The 12,757-nt window shown below is 42.8% G+C and overlaps 1 protein-coding gene across 1 annotated transcript in view; it reads right to left on the bottom strand.

Annotated features, from left to right (window-relative positions):
• Positions 1–12,757, bottom strand: part of LOC146074626 (chloride anion exchanger-like) — a 71,154-nt gene that overhangs the window by 39,195 nt on the left and 19,202 nt on the right. The window contains exons 4-6 of the mRNA XM_083182950.1: positions 4,262–4,398; positions 4,015–4,179; positions 905–1,057 (exon numbers count right to left, since the gene is read on the bottom strand). Coding sequence (XP_083039076.1) covers positions 905–1,057; positions 4,015–4,179; positions 4,262–4,398 — 455 coding nt within the window. The remainder of the gene's footprint in view (positions 1–904; positions 1,058–4,014; positions 4,180–4,261; positions 4,399–12,757) is intronic.

The raw sequence follows: 12,757 nt of genomic DNA, 5'->3' as shown, positions 1-12,757 counted from the left end.
ACCCTGGTAAGTATGGTTTCCTTCCACAGGTACCCACATTGGATTTTCTTCAGGACGGTCAGACGGAGGAGACCTACCTATGTGTCAAGGTATGTAATTATCTGTATGAATGGGCTATGTATGTGATAAAGTTATACTTTTATTGTGTGTTTGTGTTTTATTTCACTATTTGTATTGTTGTGGAACTACAAGTCCCATCGGGCCCTTTAATGCCCATGCATGCTGAGACTTCTGGTTCTCCAAGTCCCTACATGCAGTGCAGGCTTGCTGGGACCTGTAGTTCCACAACAATACACAATAGTTTATTCTATTTTTACACATTTAGCAGCCCGATACCCACCATCCAGGGGCATCGGGGACAGCCCCAGGCTTCAGCATGGGCAAGTAAATTCTTGAAGGGGGCCCCTTCATTGGGGAGGTCCCCACTTCCCCAGGATTCCTGCCCATGCTGACTGGTCAGGGGGTTAATGCTTTGGCCAGGGGGAGTTGTATAAAAAAGTCTCCCCCCTGGCTATGGCACTGGTCTGTGCATGGTTGTGTCAAAATTGCCCATCACAACCTGGTCTGTTTGTGTGTCGCATTTTTTAGGAACATTTTCCCAAAATCGCTTCCTATTAAATTTGCGCTTTGTACAGTTTTTAATGGGAAAACTTCTGGATGCTAATTGAAAACTCTACAGTTCAGAATTTTGTGAATTTGTTGCAAAAAGTTTTTTTTTGTAAAAATTTTTACAGCAATTTGCATACCATTAACTTGCCGATTTCAGTAAAAACTTGCAAATTCAGATTTTGTTTTTTTTTTACTAAAAATCACCCAAAAAACTAATTTGCCTCCCATTAAATGTCACCCAATATGTATGTAGTCAGAATTTATAAATGCCAGCAATTGCCATTGAGTTATTTACCATTATAACTTCAATAGGGATGGGTACAGGTATCTTGGCTTTAAAACGATCATTGATTTCCTTTACAGCAAAGACTACAACCATTATAATTATGGATGTGACTAGATCAGCAATGTTTGTCTGTTTAATTTCAGCAAAGATTTCTTCCAACGTCTGTAAAACAAAATTAAAAGTGTAAATAACAATAACAATCTCCATATTGTAATGAGTACAAGTGTAAGACTCTGGTGAGTTGAGCTCTGAGTTCATTAGTAACCACTGTAATAAAGTGCGACATACTGGTATTATAGCAACAGATTATCTAGCATACAAATATTTACTTTTCTAAATACTTTTGAGATCACTTATTATATATGACAGTCCAGTCAACAAAGTGAACAAACTTAAATTGCTGTTGTAGTTTTTATCTCGTGCAAGAGCATACCTCCCAACTTCTGACCTGAAGAAATAGGGACGCTCGCGCGGCGGAGCCGCGCGAGCGTCCGAAAAGGGGGCGGCGCATATGCAAATGAGGTCGCGTCTTATGCTAATTAGCTGTGACCTCATTTTCATACGAGAATAGACGCTGTGCGCATGCGCACAGCGTCTATTCTACTAGATTGGGGGGTCTCCCAACTGCCACCCCCCGCAGCGGGACAATGCCTGCCGCGGGTGGGACAGCGGGACAGGACCCGAAAATCGGGACTGTCCCGCTGTAATCGTGACAGTTGGGAGTTATGCAAGAGACTTGTTTGAAATCAAATTGATCTCTGTATACATATAGGAGAAGAGTCAGGTTGGATTGCAGAAGCGTTACAACCCGCAGTTTCCTGATTATGGGGAAACTGCACATGTGTCTTGTGACCCCTTATTGACAAGCAGAGGTTTTTGTGGGGAGGGAGAGGGCAGAGGTGAGGACACTGAGTATGTCGCCTATACAGGTCATTGGCCTCGCAATGCCCCCTGTGACTACAAACTGGTCAGACTTGCTGAAGCGGTTTTAGCAGTAGCAAATGCAGGCAAGAGGTAGCATGCAGCTCCTCCTGGGTTTGCATTGATAGTGATCACATATGCTAAGCTGCTGTCAGCAGCTTAACATGACCAATCCATAATGAATAGCCCACAATTCTGCTTATACAACACCCGTCGGAACATTTAACTTGTGCACGGACACCCAGATGCTGTCCAGTTACCTGCACAAGTGGAGATGTATTTGAGATGCAAGCAACTCTTAAATTCTCCGTAGTTGCATATATCTGGCTACGGGCCAAGCATACTGTGAAAGTTCCACCTGTACAACATCCTGTGTGCAACTCTGAATGAGGCCCAGAGTGTGCCGAGTCTGTGTGTCATTTTTTTTTAGCAGAAGATAATTTTTTCAGTGTCTCCTTTCCGTAGACGTTTGTGCTGCTGGTATTGTAGGAGCAGTGTCTGCATGTGATATAAGCTGGGATGGTGGTGGTGATGGGGTACACTGAATGCCTGTTGCTACATATTAGAAACCAGCATAGAAAGTGTTTATCAGCCCAAAAGTAAGCTCATTCTTCAGATACTGGAGGACTGTGATTTTCACCAGTGATAGTTGTAAAGGCTAATTGGTTATTTTTAAGTGTAAGTGTTACTTTTAAGAGAGTCTGAGGTTCCAGCACTATGCATAATATTTATCATTAAAGTATAATGGGGCAGATGTATTAAGCCTGGCGAAGAGATAAACTGGAGATAAAGTGGACGGAGATAACGCACCAGCCAATCAACTGTGTTTGAAATATGACAGTTGGAAGTTGATTGGCTGGTTTGTTATCTCCTTCCACTTTTATCTCCAGTTTATCTCTTCGCCAGGCTTAATACATCTGCCCCAATGTTCGGTAAATCAAAATAGTCATTTCTCTCAGGGGTAGATTTATTAAGCTCGGTGAAGTGATAAAGTGTCTGGTTTATATCACCGGCCAATCAGCTCCTACCTGTCATTTTTCAAACCAAGCCTGTAACTTCACAGTTAGAAGCTGATTGGCCGGTGATAAAAAACAGACACTTTATCACTTCCCCAAGCTTAATAAATCTGCCCCTGAGCCAGATGTATGAAGCAGGGACAAGGAAGGAAAAGTGAGCCAGTGGAGAAGTTGCCCATGGCAACCAATCAGCACTGAAGTGACATTTGTATAAAATTTGTGTAAAATTATACAGATAAGCTGATCTGCCCCATACAGTAGTATGTGTGTGTTCTTGGGACCTGCCAATCTAATTTACCACATTTACGGGTGGCCTCGATTTTCGGGAGCCTCCCAGCCATTCTGGCAGCCCTGGGATACACCAAAATCTTCCCTTATGACACCATAGCGTTCCCTCTAGCTACAGATCCCATATCCCATATACTGTATGCCTCTTGAAACAAGGATATGCAAAACTTTAATTATTGTCACACGAACAGTTGAGGGCAAGGTCAATATTATAAATGTAACGGCAGTATACACTCTGAGTCTAACAACAATAATAAGTGACCCATCTTTGCCACGTGCATACATACATACTTGCTATAGACACACATACATTACTATAGGAAAATCATTGGTTTTGCTAAAGTTGTAGTCACACAGATTACTAACAGTTACAGTAATACAGTAATATTACTAATAATTGATATACAGTAGATTTGTAAGAAATACTGTAATCACAAAGAATATTTTATCATAATGAATAAGATTCAACATATGTAAAAGTGCATGAATGGAGCAGGGACAGGATGATGTCATTGAATGATATAATTAACCAGGAGTTCAAGTGACATCATTGACAATATTGTTCATAAACTATATCAACTAGTGTGTATGGGATTTCAATTGTTATGAAAACGGAAAGGCATATTTGTTTCTGTGCCCATATACCTCAGATTGCAATTACTCGACCATGAGTTTACTGTGACTGTCCTCAGTGTGTGTTGGCAGCTCCTTACTTCACCTTGTCATCTGTCTAAGCATAAGGAGGCCTAAGTATAAATGTGGATATGAATGTAAGGAAACTCATGGGGCTATATACTGTATATAATACATTTATGCGAAGCAAATATAGTTATGCCTGTCAGCATTAGCACCTCAGTCTGCACAAAAACACTGTAAAGGCATAAACATACTTACATAAAACAGAGCCAAAGGTCCACTGTATGGGAAAATGGATAACCCCAATATAAACTTTAGTTGTGATATTAAAACGTGAATAGCAGCAGCAGTTGTAAAACCACTTATCAGTGAATCAGACAAATAGATGACTATAAATCCAATTTGCAAGAGTCCTAGAGCCAACTGAAAGAAAACGTAAAGCCATTAGTTTTAGTCAATATCTTTGGTGAGAAGTGGTGGATTGAGGTGTCACAGCACCACTGACCTGGAAGATTCCAGCAAGCACTGTCACAGAAGCTGCCACAACAACTCTTTTCTGAAGCAAGTCAGGATCTAGATTATTATCAGGAACCAAACGCAGCACAACTGTGCCAACCATTAAACTCAACACAGGAAATGGACCTAAAACATAAAGTTTGGATAGTTAAAGTACAAGAATGTGAAATACCAAATTAGACCAAATTTAGGGGGAAATTTACTAAGATGTGTATTCTACTTCACATGTGATGTTTCTATGGGCAACCAATCAGAATCTACTTCTTATTTATTTAGCACCCTCTGGAAGATAGTAGACAGGATGTGATTGGTTGCCCATAGCAAAATCACATGTGAAGTAGAATACACATCTTAGTAAATCTCCCCCTTATTGTCCTCAAACTTCCATCCTGATCTTGACCGAGACCAAGCTCCTGCCTGACATTTTTCAAACACAGCGGGTGACATTTAATAGAGTCCAATTTTTAGATTTGTGCGATATTATGTCAAAAAACGGTTGAATTTGCACGTTTTGTCAAAATCACAAATTTAATGGGATGCAAATTCGGGAAACCTTACTAAAAATCGCCACACAAACAGGCCAGGTTGTGATGGGCGAATTTGACCGAACCATGCACAGACCAGTGTGTTCTGTGCATGGTTCTGTCCAAAAAATTGGATAAATTATTAAAATTGGGGAAAAAATGGCATGGGGTCCCCCTCCTGAGCATGACCAGCCCCCGGCTCAAAGAACCGGTTCTGGTTTCATAAAATCACGGAGCAAAACAAATAGGATTCCCCTGGATTTTATAAAACCAGCACCAGGCTCAAGTGCCGGTCCTGGTTCCCAAAACCGTGGCCAACCAGCTAGCAGTGTGAGACTTTTTATACAAGTCCCCCTGGCTAAAGCATTTTCCCCCTTACCAGTCAGCATGGGCAGGTGGGCAGGGGTCCTGGGAAAGTGGGAACCCCCCTAAACAAATGGACCCCCTCTCCATAACTTAGGTGTGCGGAGGGGGGGGGGGGTGTTCGTGTGGGTGGATGTAGTTTATTAGATGACCCTCAAAGCTGCATATTTCACAGCTTTGTTGGTCAAGCAGAATGACCTCCAGTGTGTGCCATGTGCTGGGATGGTGCTGGCCAGCCTTGCTAACTTGACACTGAGCTCAGCTGTCAGCAGTTCAGCACTGCTCCAGGCACACTCACATACAGCAGCGACATTAAAGAAGCATGGCATACAGGCAGCAGCAGTTGCTGTGCTTACGCTAATGAACATGCAGTTTCTGACTGCACCGCTCATCAGAGAATGACAATGTGGAACTATAAGCCACCATGGATTAAATTTGTTCTGCTAATTCTGGGGGTCTATTCATGAAGCAGAGAAAAGCCATATTTTGCAAAAAACAAGTCTTTTCTATGAATTGTATTATTTACATAGCAGGTTACCGAAGAGAAGTTACTGATTCTTCAGCGGGCCCCCAGTGTCTGATTGCATGGTGAGTGCGATTCATAAAGGAATGTACAGCTCAGCTTTCCGCTGCTCCATGGAGTTAAGGTTCGCCATCCCATGGTGGCATATTCTAAACATCAGTGCATAGTCAGCAGGGAAGCTTAGCTCTTGTCCGCACCCAGTGATAGCTCTGCCCCATGACCTCCCTGCAGCTTCCTGGGACCTCAGGCGTTGGCTCATGTGCAGAGGGACCTGCTGGCTTAATCCAACAGGAGTAGACAGCGCCGCTGGAGTCCAAGATATCATATTTGGCGGCAGATACTAGGCCAGATGCACTAAGCTTCAAAAGTGATAAAATGCAGAGGGATAAACAACCAACAAATGATCTCCTGCCTGACATTTTTCAAACACAGTCTGTGACATGGCAGTCAGGAGCTGATTGGATGGCTGTTTATCACTCTCCATTTTATCACTTTTGAAGCTTAGTGCATCTGGCCCACTGGGTGGCCAGATATCCACTATCTAACTTTGACACTAGGCAAGTATATGTTTTTTTAATCTGTGCAGGAGCAGTTATCTACAGTAGGTGCAACTAACACTATCGCCATTTCTGGCAAAGCGAAAACCGATTGTGAGAAGGGCGCTGGATTCCTGTTCTTCCACTCAGAGTACCCTCAGAATTAGTCCGTGGGAATAATAAAAGCAAAAAGACATATATTATAAAACAGTCAAGTTTGCTATGTACATATAATGTGATGGTGGGAAAGCATATATAGTGAATGGATTCCCAGGTGATTCATTCGTACCGTTACTCACTCGAAAGTGATACGTGTACCCATATATAAGGGTTTCTTTTAGTTGGGTCACCTCCGTGTATATGTGCCGGAAAATCAATCAGAGATGCGTACCGTACTCACATGTACGCACTTGGTTATCCTCTTATAAAGGTATCTTTATGGTCCAATATGCAAGGGCCAAACACTGAATGGTATTTCCTCCAATCCACCCCGGTGTACAAGAAAAGAGGGGAATAAGGATTGATCTCAGTATGAGTGTTTATTTAGGGATAAGTGCACATTAAAAACAGCCTGTATCATAGTGTTGGAAAAAGCAAAGGAACTGTACCTGAGGGAGCGGTGTATGGCCACCCACCGCTGACCAGGCAGTCCAAGGATACAGGTTGATAGTGGCACAATCCCTATCCACCAACGCGTTTCGACAGTCTAGCTGTCTTTTTCAAGGTAGGAGAGAGACTGTGACCAGTGCAGGTATTTATACCTGTGGCTAATGAACCTGGTTTCCTCCCCCAAACAGGGAGGGGACGGAACCGGAAGTGAGCGGTAATTGCTATCTAATAGGGATGTAGTATGCAGTGAGCTTACCCCACTTCTGTGTTAAGACAGGGGTACAGAGCAATAAAACGGAGAGTACTTAGTTAATGTACTTCTCCGATCCCGGAAGCGGCCGGTGACACGCATGTGAAACGCATGCGTCACTTCTGCCGCCGGGTGTTTGTAAGCTCCTGATGAGAATGGGAGGGGAGCGGCAAGTGACCCGCATGTGGAACGCATGCGTCACTTCCGCTACTCGATCGCTCCCACTGCCCGGATTGGATAGAGCGGGGAGGAAGTGAATATGGAGCCCACAGCAAGTGCTGTGTCTAATAGGCAAGACGGGCGGGTGGGCATGCGTAATTTCCGCTGCTCGGTCATACCCACTGCCCGGATTTAATAGAGCGGGGAGGAAGTAAATATAAAGCGCACAGCAAGTGCTGTATTTAATAGGCAAGGCTGGCGGGCATTTTTTCAATGGGAAGCTAATCTGTGCTGCACCAATAACCCACATTTCCTGCTGGTGGAACGCATATTAATGCGTCCAATCCAATTAATGTGCAAAAGAGCAGAATTATTGCACATAATAATACTATTATAAATAAGTGAAACTTTAGATAATATAAAAAGCCACATATAGATACCTGAACTGTTACAAAACATACATAAAATACATAGATACAAATGTATTAAAAATGGACCTTTCCCAGAAAGTTTTTAAGAATTTTAAGCTGCTTATTGACAAATATGTAGAATTAGGCACTTTAACTAAAGATGTTGCAGAATTCTTGATTAAAGTGGACTTTTCAATTCCAGTGGTTTACCTATTACCCAAAATCCATAAAAGCCTCATTAATCCCCCAGGACGCCCTATAATTGCAGGCACAAATTCCATAACGTCAAACCTGTCACATTTTATTGACCATCACCTACAACCATTGGTCATTAATAATACATCCTACTTACAGGACACCAAAGACATCCTGAATAAAATCAAGGAAGTCGAATGGGATAACAACTGTTTTTTGGTAACTGCAGATGTTACCTCATTGTATACCATTATTGATCACAATGATGGTATTGAGGCTGTAAAGAATACCCTTGCCACCACAAATATGGATTCCAACCTCCAAAATTTTATTTTGGAAGGCATTAATTTTATCTTGCACAATAATTATTTTAATTTTGATGGGTCTTTTTACAATCAAGAAATTGGAACTGCAATGGGGACCTGGTTTGCCCCCAGTTATGCCAATACCTTCATGGCACGCTGGGAGGATCTCATGGTATGGCAGGGCCATGAATGGGGGGCAAACCTGGTCAAATGGTGGAGGTATATCGACGACGTCCTTTTTATTTGGAATGGGGATGAGTCGATTTTAAATACTTTTTTGTACTTTTTTAAACTCCAACACATTGAATATTAAATTGACTTTTAATATCAGTAAAACCACCATAAATTTTTTAGATTTAAATATTTATGTGGAAGACAATCAACTTGAAACTTCTGTTTATATCAAACCGTCGGACTCTAATACATATATTGACCCTAGTAGCAATCACCTTAAACGGTGGTTGACGGGTGTACCAAAGAGTCAATTTGTTTGTTTAAAATGAAACTGCTCTAAAAAAGACACTTATGAAAATAGCAGTCTCACTATGAAGAGAAAGTTCTTAAGTAAAGGTTACAATAAAAGAATATTTGAGGATGCTTTAGACGAAGTAGAACAACTTCCAAGGGACATTCTACTAGCCCCGAAGGGACCAAATGAACCTACTACCTCAAATTCTAGTGTCCCCATCATTTTACAATATTCCAGCCATCATAAATATATAGAACGAGTCTTCCAAAAAAATTGGAATCTTCTATTAAAAGATCCGGATTTAAACACTTTTTTATCAGACAAACCTCGTTTTATATACAGTAGAGCACCCACCATAAAAGACAGAGTGGTATCAAGTGCTTTCACCAGTAAAGCAATAGGAGGTTCAGTTAGAAGCAAAGGCTTTTACAGATGTGGGGACTGTCACATGTGCAAGTCGTGCAGTACCACTGACAAAAAAACTACGGATCTTTTTTAAACAATCAGAATTTTAAAATCCAACAATCTATGACGTGCAATTCAAAATATGCTGTATATGTCATTAAGTGTTCATGCCAAAAATGATACGTAGGAAAGACAACCAGAACCCTCAAAATACGTTGGGCTGAACACATACGCAATATTAAAAGACAGTTTGTTGATCACCCCTTTTCTATGCACTTTAAAACACACCATCAGGGCTCACCCAATGGAATTGTAGATTTTTAGGGCCTTGAGCTGATCAAAGATAATTGGAGACATAATACTAAAGATTGCACAAAAAGAGATGAGATGGATATACAATCTTAACACCCTGTCCCCTCATGGTTTGAATTCTGAATTTTGAGTTGAAGTGGTTTTTATAGTACATTTTAATCCATTTTTAATACATTTTTAATACATTTGTATCTATGTATTTTTAATCATATGTATTTTATGTATTTTTGTAACAGTTCAGGTATCTATATGTGGCTTTTTATATTATCTAAAGTTTCACTTATTTATAATAGTATTATTATGTGCAATAATTCTGCTCTTTTGCACATTAATTGGATTGGACGCATTAATATGCGTTCCACCAGCAGGAAATGCGGGTTATTGGTGCAGCACAGATTAGCTTCCCATTGAAAAAATGCCCGCCGGTCCTGCCTATTAAATACAGCACTTGCTGTGCGCTTTATATTTACTTCCTCTCCGCTCTATTAAATCCGGGCAGTGGGTATGACCGAGCAGCGGAAATGACGCATGCCCACCCGCCCGTCTTGCCTATTAGATACAGCACTTGCTGTGGGCTCCATATTCACTTCCTCCCCGCTCTATCCAATCTGGGCAGTGGGAGCGATCGAGTAGCGGAAGTGAAGCATGCGTTCCACATGCGGGTCATTTGCTGCTCCCCTCCCATTCTCATCAGGAGCTTACAAACACCCGGCGGCGGGTGTTTGGGGGAGGAAACCAGGTTCATTAGCCACAGGTGTAAATACCTGCACTGGTCACAGTCTCTCTCCTACCTTGAAAAAGACAGCTAGACTGTCGAAACGCGTTGGTGGAGAGGGATTGTGCCATTATCTACCTGTATCCTTGGACTGCCTGGTCAGCGGTGGGTGGCCAACACTATGATACAGGCTGTTTTTTAATGTGCACTTATCCCTAAATAAACACTCATATTGAGATCAATCCTTATTCCCCTCTTTTCTTGTACACCAGGGTGGATTGGAGGAAATACCATTCAGTGTTTGGCCCTTGCATATTGGACCATAAAGATACCTTTATAAGAGGATAACCAAGTGTGTACATGTGAGTACGGTACACATCTCTGATTGATTTTCCGGCACTTATACACGGAGGTGACCCAACTAAAAGAAACCCTTATATGTCGGTACACGTATCACTTTCGAGTGTGTAACGGTACGAATGAATCACCTGGGAATCCATTCACTATATATGCTTTCCCACCATCACATTATATGTACATAGCAAACTTGACCATTTTATAATATACGTCTTTTTGCTTTTATTATTCTCACGGACTAATTCTGAGGGTACTCTGAGTGGAAGAACAGGAATCCAGCGCCCTTCTCACAATCGGTATTCGCTTTGCCACATATCCCTTACTGGAGGACTACGGTGATCCTCTTTTTCCTACGTGAGGCAGCAGGATTCAGGCTTTGCGCCTTGGGACTATTTATTTTCCTTGTATCATTAACTATCGCCATTTCTGTTTCCAAATATCAATGATAGGTACTATGGGGTAGATTTATTAGGCTTGGTGAAGTGATACAGTGTCTGGTTTTTATCACCGGCCAATCAACTTCTACCTGTCATTTTTCAAGCCAAGCCTGTAACTTCACAGTTAGGAGCTGACTGGCCGGTGATGAAAACCAGACACTTTGGGGGAAATTTACTAAAGGAAATTTGTAAAAAATAGGTGTATTTGTATCCAGAAATACACTTATTTTTGACATTTACTATCCCGAAAATACGGCAATTCGTATTTGTATTCATAGCACATCATTATGAATACGAATTGCCGTATTATCGGGATAGTAAATGTCAAAAATAAGTGTATTTCTGGATACAAATACACCTATTTTTTTTTACAAATTTCCTTTAGTAAATTTCCCCCTTTATCACTTCACCGAGCTTAATAAATCTGCCCCTGTATTAGATGCTGTTAATGTTACTCACAGTCATAGGTGTGCGCACAGGGGGGGCCGGAGGTGCACAGGCACCTCCTAATGACGCCACCTCCGCCTCCTTCCCTTGAGCGCTGGCCGGATCCTGCCTGCCACCCCCTCTGCCCGGCAGCTGCAAATGTCCCTCCTCTGACCAGCAGCATGAGCGCCTTCCCCCTCTACCTGGCAACGTTAGCTCCGTCGTCCCTCCTCCGCCCAGCACCTACATCCCCCCCGCCACCCGGCAATGGCAGCTTCCCCCCACCCTCCATCAGCGGGAGCTCTGCCAGCCCGGCGCCTCTTTCTCTCCCCTGCCCGGCAATGGCAGCTCCCCCCCCCACCGACCGTCAGCGGTAGCCACCTTCTCACTGAGGGGGTGTTAATTTGTTTCCTTGGTGGCTGCTCCTCTATGCAGCCACTGGGTGGGGGGGTCCAGCCATGCTGATCATTCAGCTGTTATAGGCAGCAGGACAGACACTGGGCAGCAGGACAGACACTGGGCAGCTGTAGCTTGTTCCCCACACCCTGCGGCAGTGGAAGCTAGATCTCCCCTCCCTCGGTAAGTTCCAGGCAGCTCCTGTGATAGCTTTATGGGGCCATTATATGTGTGAATATGGGGCATTATATGTGTGGCAATACGGGGCATTATGTGTGTGCCACTACAGGGGAACTTTGTGTGGCACTAAAGGGTCAGCATTATCTGTGTGGCACTACAGGGGCATTATGCATGTGGCACTACAGGGGCATTATGTGTGTGGCACTATGGAGGCATTATGTGTTTGGCACTATGGGGGGCAGTATGTATGTGCCACTATTGGGGAACTGTGTGTGGCACTAAAGGGTCAGCATTATCTGTGTGGCACTACAGGGGAATTATGCATGTGGCACTACAGGGGCATTATGTGTGTGGCACTATGGGGGGCAGTATGTATGTGGCACTATTGGGCAATTGTGTGTGGCACTAAAGGGTCAGCACTATATGTGTGGTTCTACAAGGGGCATTATGCGTGTGACACTATGGTTGGCATTATGAATGCAACACTATGGGGGGCATTATGTATATAGAATTAAGGGGGGCATTATATGTGGGCAACATGCATGTAATCCCCCTGGGCAACAAGCATGTAATACCTGTGGCAATGTGCACGCAACACTCCCCCCCCCCCCTGTGTCAAGGGAGTATGTAACCGCCTCGCAAGGAGCATGTAAACCCTGGCATCAAACATGTAACTCCTAACAATGAGCAAGTAGGTAAGCACACTTATATAACATAATATGTAATGGTCATTATGGTGTGTGACATAATGTGTAATGACCAATATGGTGTGTGGTATAATATGTAATGTATACACCATATACGTGTGGTATAATGTGTAATGGGTATTTTGGTGTGTGGCATAATGTGTAATAGGCAATTCAGTGTGGGGCGTAATATGTAATTGGCATTACGGTGTGTGGCGTAATAGGTAA

Source organism: Crinia signifera, chromosome 4 (assembly GCF_055691185.1).
Source record: "Crinia signifera chromosome 4, ASM5569118v1, whole genome shotgun sequence".
In the NCBI taxonomy this organism is placed as follows: Eukaryota; Metazoa; Chordata; class Amphibia; order Anura; family Myobatrachidae; genus Crinia; species Crinia signifera.
This window is presented reverse-complemented; position numbering and strand designations above follow the sequence as displayed.